The sequence below is a fragment of the Arachis hypogaea genome, chromosome 18 (genome assembly GCF_003086295.3).
Source record: "Arachis hypogaea cultivar Tifrunner chromosome 18, arahy.Tifrunner.gnm2.J5K5, whole genome shotgun sequence".
Lineage (NCBI taxonomy): Eukaryota > Viridiplantae > Streptophyta > Magnoliopsida > Fabales > Fabaceae > Arachis > Arachis hypogaea.
The window spans coordinates 35810756-35823866 of record NC_092053.1 but is presented as its reverse complement, the minus strand read 5'-3'; the positions used below and the strand labels follow the sequence as shown (position 1 = coordinate 35823866).

Below are 13111 nucleotides of genomic sequence, written 5' to 3'. Positions count from 1 at the left end.
ACATTCCATTAATTATTTAACTTTAACCTCACGGTAAGACTACAGTGAAACTAAATAAAATTTTTTTAGATTCAAATATGATACTTTAAACCTTAAGAATTTAAACAGGATTACGTCTTGCCAATTTAGTACTTTATTTTAATAAATACCCTTCATTGTTGTATAAATGCATATGGAAGTATACCAAAAGAGTATAACCAATATGACTATTCTGTGTGTAAATTATAAGTTGAATGTAATTTCTTTGTTTATACGAATTTTATTGATTCATTGTGATGAAACTGGAATTCTACTTGCATTCCTTGACACAGACTCAAAATTCAAGTTAATTTGATTTTTCTAAAAAAGAATACAAAAGAAAACCTTGTGGTTTCGGTAATTCACCAGAAGAATAATGCATTATTCCTGCTAATATTTATTAATGACGGTAATAAAAATGCTGACATAGTTCAATCTCACATAGGAGAGACAGCAACACTATAAAATTAAATGATATTCTCTTTGTTAGTAGGGATTTATCCAAAGCATAGTCATTGATAATAAGAGCATTGGGAAGTGGAATACAGAAAAACTGCTATGGGAGGAGGTGGAATCAATTGCAGAATTATCTGTCTTCCACCCTTCAAATGGAGTTGGGGCTGGTGACGGTGCTACGATTTTTCGGTTTGTCTTGTTCCAGAATCCAATGAGATACGGATTTCCTTGGTAACTGCTCTCATCGAAGGTACTAAATTGTGCATTGGATGGTGCTATACCTGACAGATTATTGTAGGATACATCAAAGACTTCTAAAAAATGCAAGTCCTGTAAATTAAGAGGAATTTGTCCACTTAGATTGTTATATGAAAAATCTAAGGCCTCTATGTTGTATAGCTTGTGGAAGCTTTCAGAAATAGATCCATTCAAATTGTTGTGAGATAAGTTGAGAGCAATAATGCCACTTAGATCTCCTAATTGATAAGGAATCTTTCCTGTCAATTGATTAGACGACAAATCTAAACTCGAAAAAATCCTTATCTTAGTAGTTGCAATTGTATCTGTGCCGGAGCAAAACATGTTCTTATCAAAGCAAGAAGGTATGGATCCGGTGAAGTAATTGCTTGAAAGGTCTAAGATCCAAAGATTTCTTAAACGGCATATTTGACTAGAAAGTTGGCCTTGCAGTTGATTTCCTCTCAACGAAAGTATCCTCAAAGATCCAACCCCATAAATGCTATCAGGAATAGTACCGATAAATCTGTTGTTGCTCAAATCAATGACTTGTGTTGATGACATGTTGAAGCAAGTGCTATCAGGAATAGTACCGATAAATCTGTTGTGGCTCAAATCAATGAATTGTGTTGATGACATGTTGAAACAAGAGGGTATAGAGCCAGATAGTCTATTGAGAGAGAGATCTATGACTTGAAGGTTAAGTTGGCATATGTCATGAGTTATTGGACCTTCAAAGCTATTCCTGGATGCAATTAAGGTGTCAAGCCGAGGTTTTTCATTCAAGGTCTTATTTTCCCGGTGCAAACGAAATAACAATGATATGTTTCCAGAAAAGTTATTTTTCTCCATATTCAACACTCTCAAGTTTGGCATCTCTCCAATTGAAGCGGCAATATGGCCATCAAACAAATTGCTTGATACATCCAAATATTCTAAATGTGGGAAAAAGGAGCCTATGTTATCGGGGAGCTGGCCATCCATCTGGTTGTTTGATATGTCCAATGTATGCACTTGATTCATGTGATATTCTGAATCAATAATGGGTAATGTAAAAGGCCCGCTGAAGTAGTTACCACCAAGTAAAATATACTCTAGTGATACAAGGCTAACAAACGAAAGTAGTGTTGCGATGCTTCCATTTAATCCGTTATATGAGAAATCAATAGTTTGAAGGGATGTCAAGTTGCCAAAACATTCATCTAAAGTTCCTTCGAAATCATTACCACCCAAATCTAGCACTTCAAGCTTCTTCAATCTACACAATCCTACAATTAAATGTTGTAATATTCAATAAATTAAATTCATTAGAACAAGAACAACAATGAAATCATACGAATAATAGTTAAGGAAAAGCATGGGCTATATTGGTAAGATTTTAATTTTGATATACTGATGGTAGAAAACGTTTTACACAGTCGTGCAATCAAAATTGGTTTTTTGTATCACTATTCAAACAGTCAATATAAAAGATAGTTATTTTTCTTAATATAGCATTATGTGATTAGATGCACATATAAAACAATTTTACACTGACAGTACATTAAAATTAAATTCTGAAGGATAATTCTAATATGATTTAATCATTTTCTGGACCATGTATATTTGATTATCTCCCTTTATTGTTAGATTTAAATTACTAAGTAACCCTCTCTTTGTTTTTAGATTCTTTTCTTTTAAAAAAATGTTCAATACAATAAAATAAAACTTATTACAAAAACTGAAAATAAAATACGGAAAGACAAAGTGAACCGAAAAAATTGTACTCTATTTCTACTAGTAAATAATTAAATTTGTCTCTAAAAGATTATTTGTTTTTTAAATTAATCTCTAAATTTTTTTTAATTAAATTCATCTTCAAAGATTTTAAATTAATCATATTAGTTATTCTGTCACTTTTTTTGTTGATGGTATCAAAATTTGTTAATGTAGCACATTAAATAATACCACAACTAACACACACCTAAAAAAACTTTTTATAGTTTGGTATGGTAAAAAAACTTTTTGAAGCACTTCATTTTATATTTGATAAATTAAAAAGCTCATGTGCTTGTACTTACGGCTTTTAAAAATGAGGATAGTTTTAAAAATACCTAAAAGGGAGCTTTTAAAAATTAGCTTGTGTTTATCAAACTAAAAAATCTAATATAACTTCGTTTAGGAATTAATATTAAGATTTAATTTTTACATTAATATTTATTATAGTATTTTAAATTTTAAAAATTATTTTATTAAATACACTTTTTGTTATTTGTACTTATTAAAATTATTTTTAAATTTTTTATTTAATTTATCAAACATAAATACTATAATTTTTAAAAAATAAAAATTTTACTAAACTAAACCTAAATGTATCGAGATACATTCATCGTACCTTTGCCAGGAAAACTACCAACGATATTATTACCGGCAAGAATTAAACTCTTGAGGGATGTGAGACCACACAAGAACTCAATTATGCTCTGGTCGAGGTTATTGTAACTGAGATCTATTGCCTCCAAACTCCTCAATGTTGACATGCTCCTATTATCTTCGAAAGTCCATAACATTACATTTATGAGCCATTAGCAATAAAATATTAAAATTCAATACCTTATTTTGCTAAAAACAACAAATTCAAACACAATTTCATGTTCTCTCTCTTTTATTGATTTACTCTTTTAATTGTTCGGTAACCACTCAAAATGCTCAAACTCAATAAGGCTCGAGGATCCAAGAAGAGCAATAGAAAAACAGATAATCAGAGTGAAGCTGACAAAACAACAAATTAAAGCTGGATCAAGGTTCCAACACCAGGCATTAGAAAAGAAAGCTACATCCTCTTATTAGATATAATGATTCATACATTTAAATTTTTAAAATAAGTAGTCTTATGACTAGGTATTAGTTTTTTTTATAACAAAATAAGTTTAAAGTTCGAACAAATGTTGCATAAGAAAAAATAAAAAAGAAAAAAATTTATGCAAAACTCGTGCTTTAAGTCAAAAGAAACTCGTGAGGAAGCATGTTAAGTATATTTATTTGCATACTTTTAGTCCTTTACAAATTTTTCCTCTAACTTCAACCTTTTGGGTATAAGCTAAGATGAAAACAAAACAAAGCACGGATATTTGTATTAACAGTTCCTTCTTAAGCTTTAGCTTATCTTCCTGACCTCTGTACAGAACTAATCACTCTTTGTGTAGAACATATAAAAGTCAATCAATAATACAAACTATTTGTCGGTTAATATTAATCAAGTTTTTAAAATTTCAATTTTTAACTCATAATAACATTTAAATGAATAGTCTTAAAACACATATCAGAAGAACATTTAAAATAATAAAAAAAAGAACATTCGAATGTAAAATAAAAACTGTTAAATTCATTTTTTTAGGCTAATGTTCAGATAAACTAACACATATAAAAAAAATATTCAAACATCCAAACGAATATAAAAAATCTAAAAAAAAATGATCTGGAAGGGCAATTAAGTTATAATGCTTTCTTAGGATTTTTTTGCTCTGTTAGGTCTTATGTGACAGAGTCTCAAGTACTGATGGGCCAACGTCTATTCTTAGTCAAAGATAGAAGAATTCTCCACTACTTTAAGCAATTATGTATCATCCGCATGGCTGATACAATAAGCGAACAAATGGAACCAAACATCAAGAGCGACAACGAGGATGACAACCCGATCCAATTAGAAGAATGTGACTTTAGCGATGACCTCAAGGGATGCTTCAATAGCTTGGTTGGCCAACTGTTTGCAGACAAAACCTTTTTTATTGGAACAATAGATGTAGCATTCCAGAAATTTTGGGGTAGACCAGACAGTTTCAGAGTAAGTGAGATTGGCCACAATTGTTTATAATTTTTCTTTGATAATGAAATAGAAGCTATGAGAATAGAAAAGGGGCTCAGCATGGCTGTTCAAGGACTTTGTTCTCCATACACATAATGGACAGTTAATATAATTGTTAACAACCAGAAAATTTATAAGTACCCAGTTTGGATGCAATTCTGGGAACTCCCTGATGAGTACCTCAAGACACTAGAGGTGGCTAAGAAGCTGGGTGCAAGAGTTGGCACAGTTTTGGAGGTTAGAATGTTTAATGTCAAAGGGAGAGAAATAAAGATCATGAAGGGTAAAGTAGAGCTAGATAATGAGAAGATAATTAAAGACGATATGAAGATAACCAAGCCAGACAATTGCATGGCAGAGGTGGTTCTGCGATATGAGAGGGTTAAGGTGGTATGCATGTATTGCGCGAAGATTGGATATCATCACAGAACTTGTAGGATGCTGATGGAGGATACCCGCAACAATAAACAAGGTCAAGATAGAATTGGAGAATGGATAAAAGGAAATCAAATAAGAAAAAGGGTGGAACAAGAAGAAGAGTTTAAGGGGTCGAACTTTCAAGAATCACAAGCAAGTGATGGTATGAGAAAGAAGAAGCCAATGCTGGATTGCCTTGTTGAATGTTTTTCCGGACTTAGCGTTAAAGAAAATAACATAAACAAAGAGAAAAGCACACTTCAAGACAACTTAACCAACATCCAGAATAGTGAGAAGACTAAGGGATAGCAACTTGGAAGAATGAGAAAATTCAAGAACGTAGCAAGAAACAATGGTGGCAAACTAATAGGGGTGTTAGGAGAAAAGAAGGGAATTGAGGTGGATGCTGAAATGGCGAGTCAAAAGAGGAGGTGTTTTGACAAAGATGAAGATTATGCTGAGATGGTGAAGGGTGGCAATCTTTCAATGGCACCTAAGTCACCAAGAGAATAATAGCATGAAATTGTCGGAATTTGGGGAGATCCCTGACAGTCCATTCCCTTAAAGGAATGTGTCAGTCCCACTCCCCCGAAGTTATTTTTTATGTGAAACAAAGAATCAACCTTACTTGGTGGAAAGAAAGCTTAGATCATGTGGTTTTAATTATTGGAGACTTATTGATCCGATTAGTTTATCTGGAGACATGGCTTTAGCATAGAAGGAGAGTGTTGAAGTGTAGATTATCCAGCATGGTGCCTTTTCCAACAGAGTGAAGGATGGTACTAAAAGAGAAGAATGTGGCTTGATTAGAGTTCACCTTAGTACAAATGAAGCTACTAGAGAGACACAGTTTTAGAATATTGCAGCGGAACTACAAAGATTTGGAGGCAACGTTGTGATATTAGGGGACTTCAATGTAATCAAGTATCAAAGTGAGAAACATGGAGGTAGTGCAAAATTCCCTAGTTCTGTGAAAAACTTTAATAGATTTATTGATGATAATGCTTTTATTGATCTAGGAATGATTGGTAAACCTTTCACATGGACCAATAGACGCAAGGGAGATACTTTAATCGAGGAAAGATTGGATAGAGTGATGGCAGGAACACAGTGGAAGGAGATATATAATGTAGCGTTGGTTAGATGACTTACTGAAAATAGTTTAGATCACTCTCACTACTTCTTGACCCCACCAAGGTGGCCGAGAAAGAGACGCTTCAAATTTCAAGAATGTTGGTACAAAAAAAGTGAGGTTAAGTAAATTATTGAAGACGCTTAGAGGATAAAGGTGAAATGATCCTCAATGCATGTTTTGGCACAAAAACTTTTTTAAGGAATGTAGACATAAATTGTTCCATTAAAAAAGACAAAATAAGATTAATTCTAAACAAGAAATTGATGATATTTTGATGAAGTTAGAAGAACTGAGAGTCGCAGGCATTCACAGGGAAAAGGAGATTGATGAACTAGAAGTCCAATTAGAAGTGGCGTATGGGAGGGAAGAAAGTTATTGGAGAGAGAAGTCGAGGTGCAAATGGCTAAAAGAAGGGGATCGCAACACAATTTTTTCACCAGAAATTTCATGCTAGGAACCAGAAAAATAAATGTGGGAACTAGTAGGAAATGATGGTGTGGTTTTTTCCACCTTGGAGGGGATTACAAAAGTATCAGAAGGTTACTTCAAGAGCATCTTCTCTTCTACTAAGAAAGCTAACCCTAATGATGAGTTTTTAGGAGAATTTCAACCTACGATTACAGCTTTCATGAACCGTAAATTGTTGAGATTTGTCTCTATGGAGAAAACTAAGAAAGTGGCTTTCAATGTTTGTCAAGTGTTTCAGGATGGTTTCACAGTAAAATTCTTTCAATACTATTGGGAAGTGGTTAGTTACGATATGTACAAGGCTATCCAAAATTTTTTTAGAAGTGGTAGAATGCTTAAAAACTTTAACCACACGCAAATTTGCCTAATTTCAAAAGTCTCTGATACAAAAGACATGACACAGGTGAGACTTATAAGTCTATCCTCGGTATTTTATAAAATTATCTCCAAAATTATTGTTCATAGAATGCAAGTTATGATGAATAAGATTCTGAGCTCGAATCAAAGTGATTTTTTAAAAGGCAAATTAATTTCAAATAATATTTTAGTTGCTCATGAATGTATGCATTATCTAAAAAATAAGAAAAGTGGGTTGGAGTTTGATATGGCAATAAAGCTTGACATGAGTAAGGCCTATGATAGAGTCAAATGAAACTTTTTATGGTTTATGATGGAAAAGATAGGTTTTCATTATAAATGGATCTCTTTGATTAGAAAATTTGTCTCTACTATTTCTTATTATGTTCTTGTGAAAGGTCAATCGTATGACTTTTATAGGCCATCTAGGGACATTCGACAAGGTGATCCCTTATCATCATATTTCTTTCTAATTTGTGCAGAAGGTCTTTCCTATTTGCTACATAAGGGAGAACAAAATAGTACAATTCAAGGGATTCAAATACATAGAAGAAGTCCATCAGTTAACCACTTATTTTTTGCTAACAATTCTATACTTTTCAATAAGGCATTCTCAAAGTTATGAAACAATATCTTAACCTTCCTCCTGCAATATGAAAGTAGTTGTGGGCAAAAAATCACTCTCAACAAATCAGTAATTTTCTTCAATAAAAATACATTGCCTCAATTAAGGGAACAACTAGCTGCACAATTACAAATCAATCACATAGGAGCACAGGATAAATATCTGGACTTACTCTCTATTGTCCAGCATTCTAAAAATGCCACCTTTGAAATTATCCAGGAAAAGTATAGAAAAGAGTACAAGCATGAAAAAGAAGCTTATTGTCAACTGAGGGAAGGTGAGTTTTGATAAAAGTAATAGGAGAAGAGGTTTCGATATACACCTTATCCTATTCTAAATTGTATGATAACCTACTAGATGATATTCACAGAATTCTTAATCAATTCTGGTGAAAACAGAAAAGGAAAGAACATAAAATGACCTGAATCAGTTGGGAGAAGATGACTAGGCCAGAATCAGAAAGGGCATTGGATTTAAGGATTTAAAGAGCCCATAATCTAGCTCTACTTGGGAAGTGATCCTGGAGGGTGGTTATAAAACCAAATAATTTGCTCACTCAATTGTTGAAAGGCAAGTATTTCAAGCTCAATTCAATACTTAAAGTGGAGAAAAATCCTCAGTCATCTTGGAGCAGGCAGAATTTGCTTGAGGATAAAAAGGTAATAGAAAAAGGTCTCAAATAGAGTATAAGTATTGGAGACAATATGAAGATTTTTAATGATCCATGACTTCTCCTGCCTTACCCTTTTGTTATAAACACCCCCAATTATAACCATTCTGAAGTCTACCGAGTTAAAGACTTATTGACTGCAGATCGTAATTGGAATTGACAATTTTTTTAGATAAATTAAATAAATTTTTAATTTTGATTTTAAATATGACAAAAGTATTCAAAAAGTATCCTATTCTTTTATAATTCACAAACGACTTTTAATTTAACAAAGCATTAAAGCAAATTTTGATTCATAGAAATTATTTCAATTTCTTTTTAAAAAAATTCAGTTATTCAAAATAATTAGAATTAAATATATTTATTTGAGGTAAAATTTTTAAATTTTATTTTTTTAATAATACTTAAAAATTTTGCATCAAAATTAAACATCTAAAGTTATTTTAAATAATATATATTTAATATCAAATTGTTTTTATCATGTTTTTAAATTTTTTAAAAATTTATTTAATTTATCATTTGTAACTTTTAGAATTATTTTTATCTGTGATATAAATTTTTGAATACCATTTTAATTTGATAGTTTAATCTTTGATAAATGGAATTTATTTTTCTCCAATTGACAATTACTCCTGTAACAGCCCAGACCACCCGCTAGCACGATATTGTCCGCTTTGGCACACAAGGCCTCACAGTTTTGCTTTTGACGATAGGGATGCTAGCCGAAGCCCCCCCACACTCACTCGTCAAAACGCGTCATGCTAGGGAGAGGTATCCACACCCTTATAAGGCATGCTTCGTTCCCCTCCCCAATCGATGTGGGCCTTACAATCCACCTCCCTAAGGGAGCCCAGCGCCCTCGCTGGCACATCGATCCGGGTTCTGGCTCTGATACCATCTGTAACAGCCCAGACCACCCGCTAGCACGATATTGTCCGTTTTGGCACACAAGGCCTCACGGTTTTGCTTTTGACAATAGGGATGCTAGCCGAAGCCCCCCCACACTCACTCGTCAAAACGCGTCATGCTAGGGAGAGGTATCCACACCCTTATAAGGCATGCTTCGTTCCCCTCCCCAACCGATGTGGGCCTTACATCGGTTGGGGAGGGGAACGAAGCATGCCTTATAAGGGTGTGGATACCTCTCCCTAGCATGACGCGTTTTGACGAGTGAGTGTGGGGGGCTTATGCTATCATCCCTATCATCAAAGGCAAAACCATAAGGCCTTGTGTGCCAAAGCGGACAATATCGTGCTAGCGGGTGTCTAGGCTGTTATAGATGGTATCAGAGGCAGAACCCGGATTGATGTGCCAGCGAGGGCGCTGGGCTCCCTTAGGGAGGTGGATTGTAAGGCCCACATCGGTTGGGGAGGGGAACGAAGCATGCCTTATAAGGGTGTGGATACCTCTCCCTATCATGACGCGTTTTGACGAGTGAGTGTGGGGGGGTTTCGGCTAGCATCCCTATCGTCAAAAGCAAAACTGGGAGGCCATGTGTGCCAAAGCGGACAATATCGTGCTAGCGGGTGGTCTGGGCTGTTACAACTCCACTCTCAAAAGTAGTTATACAATATGCAAGAATATTTATTCCAATTTCAACCCTGAAATATAAAAAAAAATAAAAAAAAAAACTTTTCCTTATCACAAAAGTTAAAAACAAAATATCATTTAAATCACTAAGGATCAAATAGTAAACAATTTAATTAAGCTTTTTTTTTACATAAAATTTTATGTTAAAATCAACTTATAAATAAATTATTTTGTATTAAGATTTTTGTCATAAAAATATTATTTTAAAGTTATTTTCCTAAATTAAAAGTGATAAAATATTTTTTAAAAAAAAAAGAAGTCAAATTTTTTGGCATTTTCAAAAATTTTTAAATAATTTTTTAAAAAGTTAAAAATATATATGTAATTTTTTTTTATAAGTCAAAAAAAAAAATACAGGCTCTAAAATAGTTCATCAATAATTAATGGATTAGACTAGAGTGTACCGGGCTTCGAAATGAATTCTCCAAAACAATTGTAGGATAAATTAAGAGTTCTCAGTTCTCTGAAGGACAGAAACATGGTCCCATTTAAGGTTGGAGAGCCATCACAGTCATATTCTCCGTTGTCATCCGGCAAAGAACCAAGTTTATAGAGAGCATAGAGTGAGAGATGGATGACGCGCCCCGAAGAGGGATGACAAGTGACGCGCTCCCAATCGCAGCAGTTGTTGTTAGGGCCATCCATCCAAGAAGGAAGCAATGAATCATTAGAATAAGCAGCCTTGAATTCAAGCAGTGACCTCTTCTCTTCTGTAAAGCAACCATGGCTATTGATACTCCCATACAATTGAATCAGTGCTATTGCTCCCATCAATACCACCCATGGCTTCTTCCAAGGACACTCCATCTAAGTCAATCAATTAGCCTGCTACTGATCACGGTTTGAGCAAGTTTAGCACGAACAAGTCAAAAATTTGTAATAAGCAAAATGAAATAATTTTTACCCTTCATTATTGAAGATTCATTTGGTCCATATATAAACGTCCAAGTTGGAAACAATTTGTGCATGATAGTGACAAGTAGGCACTGTTATTTGTAAGAGAATTTTGAAAAGAATAATACTACCACAAAAAAGTGAAATTTTGATTAAAAAAAAAACATTAATTTTTTAAGTAAAAAAAATTTCACCAAAATAAATGTTGTCTGATTTATTAAAAAGGTTGAGAATTAATATTTAATTTAAAAATATAAAATAATTAATTTTTAAAAGATTTAAAATTTATTATAAAAAATAAATTAGGTAAAATTTAGATATTAATTTATAGACATCATAAAATTGATCATTTAATAAAAGTGTTTATTTTTTGTTTTATTTTACCCTTTAGCATGGATACTTCGCTGAGTTATCGTATCCGCGTGTCGGACATATTTAGAATATGACACTCGTTCGATAAACGTGTTTATTGTGTTCAATTGTGTCTTAACAAAAAATAAAAAAAATTTCTCTAGACTTTAGACATTCATAAATATAATCACGTGTTTGCTAATCTAACTTTTATTTTCAACATGTATTTTTGAAATGAATTTAAAAATAATATATATTATTATTTATTAAAATATTATTGTAATTTATGTAAAAAATATTTTATATTTTATATATATACACCGTATTTTTATATTTTAAAAAATTTAAAATTTATGTATTCGCGTGTCCCATATTTTATCATATCTCATCTCTGTTAATGTCTATCCGTCATAGCCCTTCAACAAATAAATTTGCTTTCGAAAATCATCTGTTACTTTGTCTCAGTGGTTAATCACTTAATTGTAGTTTCTTGCTTTCTTTCCCCTATTTCGGTCTTTCCTTCTTATTACCTAATATGTTTGAGGAAAATCAACCCCGCTGCTAACGGTTGAGTTAGTAATATCACTGGTTCTTTTTGGTTATTTAACTTAGCTTGAATTGGTTGTTTATTGAAGACAACTTCGATAAATAGATAACGCTGTCAAAAAGAATTCTATTAGGTGTTAGGTGAATGTTACGAGCTTATTATTACTTTGGCTATTAATTAGCTATAAAATTTTGGTAATATTTAAAAGAGAAAGTATGAAGAGATAATAATATTAATGTATAATGTGTACAATAAAAATAAAAAAGAAATTAAAATAATATGATAATTAATTTAATTAATTTTTAATAATTATCCATTTTAAATTCAAATATTAGGGTCATTTTTTTTAACATTAACCCTAATTCTAATTCTCTTTCATCGCCGTTCTTCTTCTTCTTTTCTCTCAGTGCCGACGTCCCCTCTTCCTCCCTCGCGTTGCCACCCTCCACCGCACCAAGCCCCCCCCCGCGTCGCCCTCCTCAATCGCGCCTCAACGAGCGCGTCCTCCCTCGTGTCGTCCTCCACCATGCTGCCGCGACACCGGCCATCGTTAGCGCGGCCGTTGAACCTCGCCACCCCACGCTTCCCAACGGCCTCCTCCCTGCTCGGCACCGGGCTTGTTGTGATCCTGCTCTCTTGACTGACGCCTACCAACACGATAATCTCCTCTTTGCAGTGATGTTTCAATTTTTATGTTCTTCGTGTCATTAATTTTTCAGATTTAAATAAAAGCGTGTTGGATATTTCGTGTTTTTTTTTTTTATGTTTTGGAGTTTCTTTTTCATGAGATTTGATGTTTAATTTACTCCTGTTGAATTTTTTTTCATGGATGAGACTTAGAGAAACTATTATTTTATGGCTTTCAAAAGACCAAAGCTTTTGGGATGATATTAAAAAAGAGCCAAGGTCTTTGATCCTCTTGGTCTCCAACAAGTATCGAATCAGGATTGTTTGCTTATTTTGTGGATGAATATTCATTGATGAAGTGATTAACTAATCATTAAAAATACCTATTAAAAATACCTATTGCAAACTAATCATGTGTAGAGTAATATGAATTGTTCATTGAGCGAATGAAATAGATAGTATATGCATCACATTTGTCAAGAGTTGTCTGGTAGAATAATATGGTTAGTAACTGAAAGTAATAACCTTAGATAAACCAATTGGAAACTATTTATAGTTAATGCTTAATGTCTTTATTTAAGTTGCATTTCGTAGCAAACTTTTACATAATACATAAAAGAAGATTGTGTTAGTAAGTAGTCAACAGATAGGATTTGGATTCTCTAAAGGTTTGAATTTCACTTTAGAGGGTAAATTATAATCTATCACCATTTATTTTAGAGGTGGGACCAAGAGAAAATATGAGAGAGAAAATATTTAATAGTGAGAGATCTCAATTTGTCCTCTAAAGTGAAAATCTAAAATTTAGAGGATCTAAATTCCAACAGATAACACAAAACTTTGTCTAAATAAATATACGTTAGATGTGTGGTTGA

General features: G+C 33.0%; 1 protein-coding gene across 1 annotated transcript; it reads right to left on the bottom strand.

The window, feature by feature from the left end:
- Positions 1-370: 370 nt before the first annotated feature.
- Positions 371-10869, bottom strand: LOC112769930 (uncharacterized). The gene is made up of 3 exons (XM_025814378.2): positions 10222-10869; positions 3086-3241; positions 371-1979 (listed from the first exon to the last, which is right to left on the bottom strand). Exons 1-3 carry the CDS (start codon positions 10622-10624, stop codon positions 505-507), a joined length of 2034 nt encoding a protein of 677 aa, XP_025670163.2. The 5' UTR covers positions 10625-10869; the 3' UTR covers positions 371-504.
- Positions 10870-13111: the final 2242 nt, after the last annotated feature.

Coding starts and splice junctions, on each gene's coding strand:
- LOC112769930 (XM_025814378.2), bottom strand. CDS start 10,624: ATGGAGTGTCCTTGGAAGAAGCCATGGGTGGTATTGATGGGAGCAATA. Junction 3,242..10,221: donor AGAATTCATTTCGAAGCCCG/GTACACTCTAGT, acceptor GGACTTTCGAAG/ATAATAGGAGCATGTCAACA. Junction 1,980..3,085: donor TGGTAGTTTTCCTGGCAAAG/GTACGATGAATG, acceptor ATTTAATTGTAG/GATTGTGTAGATTGAAGAAG.